Source organism: Morone saxatilis, unplaced genomic scaffold, assembly GCF_004916995.1.
Source record: "Morone saxatilis isolate NCDOM2014 unplaced genomic scaffold, NCSU_SB_2.0 Contig9, whole genome shotgun sequence".
NCBI lineage: Eukaryota > Metazoa > Chordata > Actinopteri > Moronidae > Morone > Morone saxatilis.
The window spans coordinates 18,983,291-18,994,603 of record NW_023340268.1 but is presented as its reverse complement, the minus strand read 5'-3'; the positions used below and the strand labels follow the sequence as shown (position 1 = coordinate 18,994,603).

General features: G+C 38.2%; 1 protein-coding gene across 1 annotated transcript in view; it reads right to left on the bottom strand.

Annotated features, from left to right (window-relative positions):
- Positions 1–11,313, bottom strand: part of khdrbs3 (KH domain containing, RNA binding, signal transduction associated 3) — a 101,045-nt gene that overhangs the window by 9,355 nt on the left and 80,377 nt on the right. The window contains exon 7 of the mRNA XM_035681475.1: positions 6,919–7,001. Coding sequence (XP_035537368.1) covers positions 6,919–7,001 — 83 coding nt within the window. The remainder of the gene's footprint in view (positions 1–6,918; positions 7,002–11,313) is intronic.

Genomic DNA, 11,313 nt, shown 5'->3' with positions numbered 1-11,313 from the left:
CCTTCATACACATACTCTGATCAGCCATAACACTACGAGCACTGACAGGTGAAGTGAATAACACTGATTATCTGGTTATCATGGCACCTGTCAGTGGGTGGGATATATTAGGCAGCAAGTTAACAGTTTGTCCTCAAGTTGATGTGTTAGCCTAAGGATTTAAGTGCCAGGGAAGCCCAGGTGGTCATAGTGCTATGGCTGATTGGTGTACAATTTTTACTTTGCTTTGCTCTGGTGTTGTCAGCTGTGGTCGTCTTGTGGAGGAAGAAAATAAATGAGGTGAAAATTTGGTAGAAACCACAATAAATGGATTGAGATCTATTATTCAGTTAAACTAATGCCAACAGTTCAGGAAACACTGCACAAACTATGGGCCATAGTTGCCATAGATATTCAAATATGGCCCAATGACTCCAGATGGCCCAAAGACTAGGTTAGCTGGTCAGTCCACCACTTTGGTCCAGGCTGAAATATCTCAAGTAATGGGTGCATCGCAATGAAATTTAGTGCAGACATTCATGGTTCTCTAAGGTTGAATCCCATTGACTTGGGTGATTAATGACTTCCTCTAATGCCCCCAGTAGGTTGACAGTTTTGGCTTTTATTGACCTATCTACTACTGGGTGGATTGCCACGGAATTTAGCACAGACATACTGTATATATTTTATTTAAAATATACTCAATTAATTATTAACGTTTTACTTGACTGACAATAGCATTTGGCTGAAAGTTCTGCTATGGCAAGCTAGCATGGTTGTAGATTCGTAGTCTTGTTAAAAATAATATACAGTAATAAAAATGCAAGTTTACAGTTCTTGTACACCTATTGTCACCAACTTTTACCCTACAATCAATAGCTCTGGCTTCTCCATTTCTGACGTATAGGTTTCATAAATAAATAAATTAAATGACATGACTACTTAGCTGCTGACCACAACACGGATCATCATTTGTACCACCACATAGAGAGGACACATGATGGTTAGATCATAATCTCCCTATTCTTATGTCTGTATTTACAGTACCCTACTGTGCTGGGGGACCTGATGATTCACTGCTATGGCCACCACACTTTATAGCAGTAAGCTAGATGCTGGTATCTTTTTGGTGGCATTCCTTTATGTTAAAAGAATAAGCAGGCTGCTATAGGCATAATTGGTGAATGTAGTTTTAGCATTAGCTAACATTAGCCACCTCAAATCCTCCCTGTGTTGTGTATTGTGTGTCTTTGTCTGAATGTGTAGGAAGATTCTACATTAACAAAACTGTCAAGGAAGTTGCTATGGTTTGATATCTTGCTCTTTGATACAAAGTATTTCTAAGGACCATCTCAATTAAATATTTATAGATCAACCCATGTCGATATATTATGGTCTTTTTGTAGTTTTTGGTATTGAAAAAATGACTAACTAGCCCTAACTTGTTCACTGAGACTGGAGGTTTGTGTGTGTGTGCTGACGATGAGTTTGTTTTCAGTAGTTTTGGGGCTCTTTCAAGCAATCGATTCTAAACTGCTACACCATGAAACTTATCCAGCCACTTTCCTTCTCTGTTCTCCTCCGTGCCCGTCTCTTGTACTAAGATTTACAGTTGTTCCTCAGGGATGCGTCTGCCCTTTAAAACACTGTCACACAGCTATCCTTGTGCCCTCAGGCCTGTGGGATCCAGCCTACAATGTAGCGTACCAAAGCAAGATGCAAAGGAAGGTGCAAGGTGTCAGCAGCCGGCAGTCTCTTAGGTGTCAAGCATGAAATAATGCTTTGATCACACCAGAGCTGCAAGAGACGACCTCGCCGTGACCTCTCCAAGTGTCCAGCCAGGGCTGTGCCACAGCTGTCATCCTTCTCATTTCCCTACAGAGACGTCACCTTCTAACTGCTAATAAAATTAAAGACGCTCTCCACACAAGCAGCCCTCTCCTGCCTCCTTGACCTTAACACTAGATTGGTAGCTAAGCGCTGCAGCTTCCGATAACTCTCCAGAGATGAAGCCCTCTGCTGCCTCTCCAAAAAAGATGATGGCTCAGTGCTCTGTGTTGTATAAACACGGTAAGAGGAGGCTGTGATCTAGGAGCTGGCGGACCAAGTGCCATGGCTGTCATGCTGAGGTAGCGTTCCACGAGGTTCCCCCAGACGTCAGCTCTATTTTGAAACATGTAAATGTCGCAAAATGTCTTCAGGGCGTCTAAAAACGGCTCTTTAGCTTAAGTCTCATGTCTTAAGGTTTTGAGCGCTATTTGCCTTTCAAATTTAATTATGTCTAAATTACTCAATTTTGGCTGTTCTGTGTGACAGAATGTGTACAGTGTAGTTACACAAGATGTCTTGTCTCATTTGGCAGGGGTTAGTGTAACCAGTGTGCAGTATAGCATTTTGTACCAGTTAAACCCAGCAGACAACATTAAGATTTTATCACTGTCACTGCCCAACAGTGACAGTAACCGAGTATATGGGCTCCTGTGCTGCAATAAAGTAAAATGTTACAGTCAGTATGTGTAGATTTCTTATGGAATGATATCATTTTTACAGTATCTGGTTGGCACAAGTTTTTGTTTATTATACAATGAGACAATCCCAGTAAAAAAAACTGACATTTTTCAGAATGTACACATAGTATTGAAAAGTACTGGAAATAGAGTATTGCTAGTATGCGAAACTGTAATTTTTACTACTATATTTATATGACAGCTTTAGTTAGTACTATTTACAGGATCAGAAATGCTGATCTCAATCAGAGCACAAAATATAATGTAGCGATAAAGATTTGATCATTCAGCCGTGAACTGTGAACCAACATAAAAACAATTCTTACAGCTAAAGGTTGTAATCATAAACAACATTTCTCTGCTCAAACTCAAAGTGCTGGTTTTAGTGTTGCTGTGTAAAAGGGTGAATTCATTGATGATTGAAGAACTTTTTCATAGTCAAGAACATTTTTGCCGACAAGAAACTTGAAATTTTAATTTTTTTAGTAGTGTAGTGTAATTATTTTAGTAGTATTGATCATTAATTTTACTTCTTCCATTATAGTCACAATTTAAAGGTACCTTGAGGACTTTCTGACCACCAGTAGCGCTATGGAGCAAGAGTGGGTTATCTGTTTTGTTTTTGTATCCTGTGCAGTTAAACAATACACAGTCCTATTCCACCAATCAACAGTTGGTGATATATATGTATAAAATCTTATGAGAAAGGAAATGCATGGATTGCATTTGTGAGTTTTTAACGAGACACAAAATGTGTTTTTGTGCTTTGTTTGTACCTTTAATAATGTCCGTATGCATGTATAGTTGGGCTGTAACTAACCACTATTTTCATTCTTTTAATGTTTTAATGTATAAAATTGAGTATATGAAATTAGTAGTAGTAATAGTGAAACATTCTAAGAGCACAACATCACATCAGATAGCTTGCTTTTCTGACCAACAGTCCAAAACCCAAAGATATTCAAGTTGAAATGATAGAAAAGGAAATTTTGAGACATTTGAGAAGCTGGAATTAGGGTTCATAAATGACTTAAACAATTAATAAATTCAATATTTAAATTCAATAATCAATCATCATCATCAATCAACAAAGCTACAACAAAGCCATTATCGTATTATTTAGTAAGATAAAATATTAATAATTCGACTGACAAGCCACACTCTGCTAACCAACTATAGCTAAATGCATCTCATGTCTTGTGGAAACATATTTCAAGATAATTAAGGTATCAGTAAATCCACTGATGCGGCATTACAATCTTTTTAAGCGCAGAAGCCTTTTAAAAGCATCCTCTTTCTTTCCCTTCATGTTCACAAATGGCAGGGCTGTTTCTAGCATAAGGCACTGGGGTAATACCATGACAGAGAGACTGTAAATTGTTCTGCTTGTTATCCTCCGGCAACTGAAATCCTGCCACGCAGCCAGAGCTCAGATTGGTGACTGGGAGCTCCTTAGGCTTCGAGAAACATTGTTAGGAGACTTCTCGTCCACGTACACACACACACACACACTCCGGCACATGCACACACTCTCCTCGAGGCCTCGCTGCAGCTGGGACCTGCTCTGACTTTCCTCGGGCTTGGGTGAAAATAATGCACCTTTGTCCATCACAAAACTAAATAGGATTGTGACTCTGAGGAGGTTGCTAAGGAAAGACAGTATTATGCTTTAGTATTCACTACAGTTGCTAAAATACAATCATTAGGAAATAAATGAATTACTGTGACCCAAATGTAATATGTACTATTATATGTACTAGTAGTAGCAGTCTTATAATATAATAGCCTTATGTTAATAATTATATACATAATTCTTTATGTACTGCCTGCAGGAGTAAACAAAGGACAAAGAAAAACAAACATGCCACACAAAATATGTTATATTTATGGACAAATGGTCAAATATTCAATCAATCTAGAGACGGTCATATAACATAAATTGTTCATAAATCTTAAGTTGTATACATGCACAATGTCAGCCTGCAGTAAGAGTAACTTTTCAACCAAATCCAGGACACAGGACACACAAATAAGAGAAAAGTAAGTGAATCAGCTGTCTCTGGAGGCCCAGACTTCAATGTCTGAGTCCTATTAGTTGCTTTGTCTCCCGCCAGATAACAGACATGAAAATCTCTTTGAGTCGACCCAGCCTCCAGCCTTTACATGATGGACTCACATTTTTCTTCAGTGCCGCCACCCGCCCCACCATTATTCACAAGGCTGCTTTTAAAACAAATAGCTACAGATTCCTGCGGCGGACCTACGTTTCCCCCAGCAAGCATCTCTACACCTAACCACCGACAACACTTCATGAAGATGCATCCTTCAGTCTGTTAGAGAGGAATAGGAGTGTGTGCGAGCGTGTGTGTGTGGATGTGTGATCTGGCCCCAAAAATAAAAGATAACACAAAAGATGGATGAAGCCTGGGTGACATACATCCTGACACCTCCACAAAAGAAAACATTGACCACCCTGCTCACAAAAGCCAAGAGACAGAATAATGTTTTTTTTCATCTCTGTCTGTTTTCCTTCAGCAGCTGCCAATACAATCCAATTTTTGACACACTAAATGTGGCAACAATCATTCTTTCTTTGAAGTGGCACAGGCAGGCATACATAAATGTAGCACATTGTGTGCTGATAAAATACAGTGGGACACCAACAAACCAAAGCGAAAGCCTTTGACCTTGTGCGGCTCTGAGAGCGTGGTAGCTCCCTGGATATAAGAAAATCAATATTCCGCATTTAGCTGTGCAGGACCCTCTGTTAAATGGAGCAACATACCACTAAGACTGTTTATTTTGCATTGACATGAGCAAAAAGGCACCTTCGGCTAAATATTTAAAATGGTGATTAAAACAAAGATAATACATTTAACGTAATGAGCTGCAGTTAATTCCTTGGAGGAAAATGCGATAGGTCACTGAGTCTGCTGAGACTGGTTTGTTTTGAAACCTCAGATTCAAAAATAGAACACTTGAATTCTCCTTTTTTCAGATCTTCTAAACCTGCCTGATTGTTTTTAAGAGGTGGAATTCAACGTTAAAATCCACTTTTTTTCTGTTAATCTTAAAGGACAACTCAAAGGTCAGTCAAAACGTTTTACACTTCACAAAATGCTTAATTAACAGGAAGTGTTCTTTCAAGTTTCAAACAGGGCAGCAAATGAGCATGAATGACTCCTAACAGCTCATGTGCCATAATCCAGCTGTTCTGAAGACTTCAAAATCTGTTTGACCTCATATTCTTTTACATTTGCCCAAGCCCAGATGACCAGACTGCAGCCCTCAGACACCGCTTATAAACTTCAGACTTGTAAAGAAATAAATACAACTCATCGCATATTTAACTGCTTTCATATTCAGTGCAGTACTGTCTTTATGATGTTGTTGCCCTGGCATGAACACGGCAACCCAGTAGTTACTTATTTATTCCTTATAAGTAGCAGCCAGTTTATGAGGCACACCTAGCAAAAATTAACAGAGTCTAATAGAACAGTCCTGCTATGAATCCTCCTTTATGAAGGTTACAATGATTCATTTTTGTTGAAACTGAGATTTTGTTTCAACTTGATCACTTTGGAGGACGTAGTATGTGTGTGTGTGTGTGTTGTGTATATGCCAATTCTATCACCACATCGATTTTTTTCAAGATTAGTTCAAGGACAACATTTTTTAACTTTCAATGCCAATATGTTTTATATGTTCTATTCCTGCAATCCACAGTATATTGCAGCTGCAGTATGGTTAGTGTGTGGTTAAAGTTAGGGAAACATTGTGTTCATTTAAAAAATCAAACATTAAAGCAGCACTACTCTTTTGTTTTGTTTTGTTTTGTTTTTTGGCCACCTGGGAAGAAGCTGTAAACACAACATTGACCAATGTTGCGAGCAAACATGTGCCTTTTAGTACATCCAGCAGATATGGAGCAACATCAGCATTCATTTGGAGGTGTTTCTGTTTACCTGGCAAATGTAATTAAATATTCACTCTCCTTTTAGCTAGATGTTTTTCTAAAAAAATATCTGCTGTTTTGCTTCGGCGCTGTCCAAAGGCAATGAGTCAAACAATACAGTTGTGGGCCGTAAAACCAAAACATTAAGCTGAAAGATGCAAAAATGTTGACTGTAGCTGAGGGGAACTCATTTTCTGAGGGTTTACTACAAGCAACTCCTTGCACATTACACAGTTATTCCATTCATTAGTAATATAAAAATATGGATTATTGCAGCCTTAAAAAGTAAGTCACTTAATATTTCTAGCATGAAAGTCGAATGTGCTACATGCCTGACCTAGACACTTTGCACCTCTTTACATAAGAGGGACTGCCTCCTGCACTGGCGCTCAACCATGGGATTGGGTGTGAACTGTATCCTGCAGAGTTCATATTCCTAGGAATACTGATCACTTTGAAGAAAATAGCAAAACTTACTTTTGTCCTTGATTACTGTAGTTGTTGTCATACGATTCATATCCTTGGTCATCATAAGCTGTCCCGTAGCCGTCGTCATATTCCTGAATTAACAGAGACCAAATGAAACCAGTTAGATGAGGTGCACATAAGGGAATTTTCCTGCAAACATTTTGACACTGAAGATGTGTTGATATGACAACCTGTGCAGCATTATGAACCTGTTGAACTACAGAGCAAAGAAGCTCAGAAGACATATAAGAGCTGCTGTGTGCTGCATTGTTTGGTAAAATTGTGACCTAAACACTTTTTTCATATTGGTTTACAACAATTTCAGCATATTTTTCCAAACTATGGCAACCTGCGAACGTTTTTTTCTGTTCATCAAATGCTTACATGCTATACATCGCAGTGCACGGAAGCCTTCAACTTATGAAGCACAGATATAGGTCAGACATCTTCATCTGCTGCTATAGCAGCCCATATGCAGCACCATTAGAGTGGCAACAGCAGCCCTGCCCTTGTCTCTGTGTCAACTGACTGACAGTGGGACGTAAAGACTCTCGCTGTGGCAACGTTTCATCACTACCTCAAAGGATGAGCCTTGAACATCTGTTTGTGCTCCAGCAATCTGCCCTGTCCCCCCCTCTGCACTCCACCCAGGCCCCCGCCAAGAGGAACATCAAAGTGAACCAGTGCCGCACCCGTCCTAATTTGGGATAAATGGGACTTATGTTCCACAAAAGGCGTCGACCCCTAGCGACACATCTCTCATCCCCCACACACTTCTTGGCTAATTCCATCTGCCCCTGATTTGCATGCTTGAAATGAATGTCTGTAAGATTTAGTACAAGAAGAAAATGCTCATCACATCCATATTATTATTAAGGCCCTAATTCCTGATTAGAAACATGCATTTGTCAAATGACAGCATTTGAATTGACTCTTTTATCTTTAATCCTCCAGAAACTTAGTACATGTAGAGGAACTACATACAGTATGACTCTCAACAATGAGATCTGGATGTAATAATATGTCCTTGTATTTGGGTAAAATACCTGGCAGGTGCATTTTAAGATGCATTTTTTTACCTTTCCTTGGTCATCCCATTGGGGGTCTTTGGAGACTTGTTTATGATTCCTTTGTTTTCCTTTGCGTGTGAGTGGGAGGTCTGTTGGTTTTTGTGGAGGTCTTTGTCAGTTCCCTTCTATTTGTCTAGAGGTAGCTTGAAGGGAATTTAAGTCCCTCCTCGCATTTGTAATTCTGCAGTTACAAGATATTTTTCCAAAGTCAACAATTCCCCACGCTAATGCAAGGACTACGTTCAGTCAACTACTGTACTTTTGACAATATTAAACCCCTTGAACGCCTTTAAAAAAACAACAGGCGGAGCAGTTCTCCAAACGAAGTGCGATTCTATTAAAAAAAGGGATGTAATTAAAATCAGTTTTCGACAGGCAGATGAAATTGCAGACTTTGATTTGCAAAATTTCCAATCATAACCTTTTTCTGCCCAATGAAACACAAAAGAGAACATAATGAAGCTTGTAATTTTTGAATAGTTTTTGCCAAAGATAATCATCAAAACACTGACAAAAATAAAAACAGTTAATATTTATAAGCAAAAAAAGACTGTGAACATTATGTCAAGAGCTAACAGACTTTAGAAGTATAGGAAAAGGAAAGTTGGCATGAATGCTGAACCTTGAAGAAAAGAATACTGCATATTAGAGCATAATTTAATGCAATCAATCTATACAATACATCCTACTGTGGAGGTTATAATGCTCGGTTTTTGTTGTGTTTGATATTCAACTTAATGGTGATTTTGCATCATTTTGTGTTGCTTTATACTGTACTGCACTGGTTATTTTTTCCATCCAACATATAGATTCTGTCTTGATAGCAGTCTTAATTTGGCACGAGTTCCTGAGCTTCATATCAGTAAGCTCTGCGTTTTCAGTTTACCTGCTACAAAATTCACTTTCACATTTGTAGTAAGGATTACATTCCTTAGTGATGCACCGTGGGTGTGTTTACATCCTGTTTACTATATAGCCGTCAGGTTGAAATGCTGCTTAAAAAACACAATGCATATGTGTACAACGGGTGTTGTGTGTACCAGGGGTAACACTGGCCACCTGAAGGGATGACATTTTATATATTTGCAGTGTTTTAGAAATACATATTTAGGATGTGTTTGAGGGATAATCATCAGTTTTATTCTGAGGACTGATGTGACAGAGATCATGAATATGTATGAGATTATGATACTGAACTTTGTAGAGTGAGTCAACCAACCTCCTGTTCTCATCTTCAGTCTAAACATCTTGCTCTTTAAAAATTCAATATGATTTTATCATAAAAATAGCTCTTAGCTGGTCTTAGCTAGTAGTGTATTATGCTAAAGGTGAAGGTGGGGAAAAATAGCAACAATGTTTACATTACTGTACATTAAATTGGTGAACGTGTTTCTTTAAAGCAACTGACATTTTTACCCCACATATACGGGCATCATCAGCTGTATTTTATTACAACATCCACCATTTGCTCAAAGCCACAACTGAAGGCTTTGAAGCTGAAACAGCTTTAACCAAAAGGCATCTTCTGAAGTAAGTTGTGCTTTGCTAGTGTCATCCCATTTGAAATTGAAATGATGTCTCTGGTTTTGTCAGAAACACGCCTGTTTTTGTCACAAAACTAAGCATCATTCTATTTCAATCTATTAAAAGTTGTCTCTGTTACACAGTACCTATTGCAGGCTGGAATAAACAAGTGTGGTTATGAATACTGAATGATGATTGTAAAGGCAGCCTCAGTTGTCAAATAAAATACTGTCTCTGAGTATAACAACATGAGGACAGCCACAAAACAATGTTTCTCCATATACTGACCATAGGCTATACCTTGCTTGTCACATGGCAAACATACATATTGGTTTCAAAAGCTCACCTATAAAACATGACTTCTACTACAGCATATGTGTCATTTTAAATCTAAAGCTAAGTTTTTAAAACCTATTGCAACTGTTCATTAGCTCGAAATAGACAACAACCAACACAGTCATTACCTCCCTGACATGAAGCTTCTCATCCAGCAGGACTATAAATGGAAATTGAACATGTATCAGAAAAGAACTAGTCTAGGCTGCAGGTGAAATGTGTGAAACACTCAGACATCTGACTGCCTTTAGAGCTGAGTATTCAATGGTTAAAGACACAGAGCAGCAGTATCATGAAATGCTGCCAGTAGCATACTGAAAAGGTGTGGCTAATTAAAAATAATGAGCTGCGTGGGTCATATTAGCCACTGATATCATGAACCTTTATCACAGTTTAATTCAAAGTTACTTCAGATCAATGGTGCAACGTTCTGTTCCTCATTGCGATTTTAAAGACAAACAAATGTCTCTTATACACCTTCAAAATGTTCACTTATAATTGATTTATAAATTGGCTTAATTCATTTTATTTCTTCTTGCATAAGAAAATAACAATTACGTGTGATTTATTTAAACATACATTATTGTATTCCTTTGTTATGAAGGCAGTAGGGAGTGTGTTCTATAACATAATAACAGTTACCAGTCTCATGTACAGAGTTTAGTGACTTTACCTTGATGTACTTAATTATTACTGTAATTCATATTGTCGATATGAAATAAATAAAATAGCTCTCATAGCTCTTTAACTCAGTGTGTCAATATTGATTTTATATCATGTTATACCATATTTATTCTCACATATTTCACAGCGGAGTCATGCTGTTTTTCTAATATGGAATACGTAAAACATTCAAAATGGAGCGAGCGTTTGATTTAGTAAATGACAGAATTTCTTTATTTATCCAAAGAGCTTTTACAATTTATCCATTGCTTATTCACACAGTGCCACACTTAACAATCAAGAGCAATTGAGGTTCATGAGATTATGGCACAGTGAAAAACATGCAAAACATGGCATTACTGGCTGATTTACCACCATCATACTCGTCTTTTATTCAGAAGGCCTCCTAGCAAACCCTAGAGGCTGCAGTTAAGTGTTGGATGAAGAAACTAACAATGCGATGGTGCTGCCAGAAGAAACACCATGGGGTCACTAAAATCAAAGTGTTCACCCTGTCAATCAGCCAATAAAATGAAGAACTCTTGCATGCAGATTGGACATTTTCAGCATTAGGGTGGCATCTTAAGAAAAATCATTAAAATGCAAAAGATTCATCCTGAAGCAGGTTTTTTCTCAGTATTTTCATTTTAATCTGATATTTCTAGTGAACACGTGGGAATTCCGGCAACTAGCCCCACATTGGGGGCGGTCAAAAAAACATTTGTCGTCTGGGGACCATTAATATACACCACTAAATTCATAGAAATCCTTCCATTAGATTTCCTGGTAGCTAACAAATGTTAAAATAGGA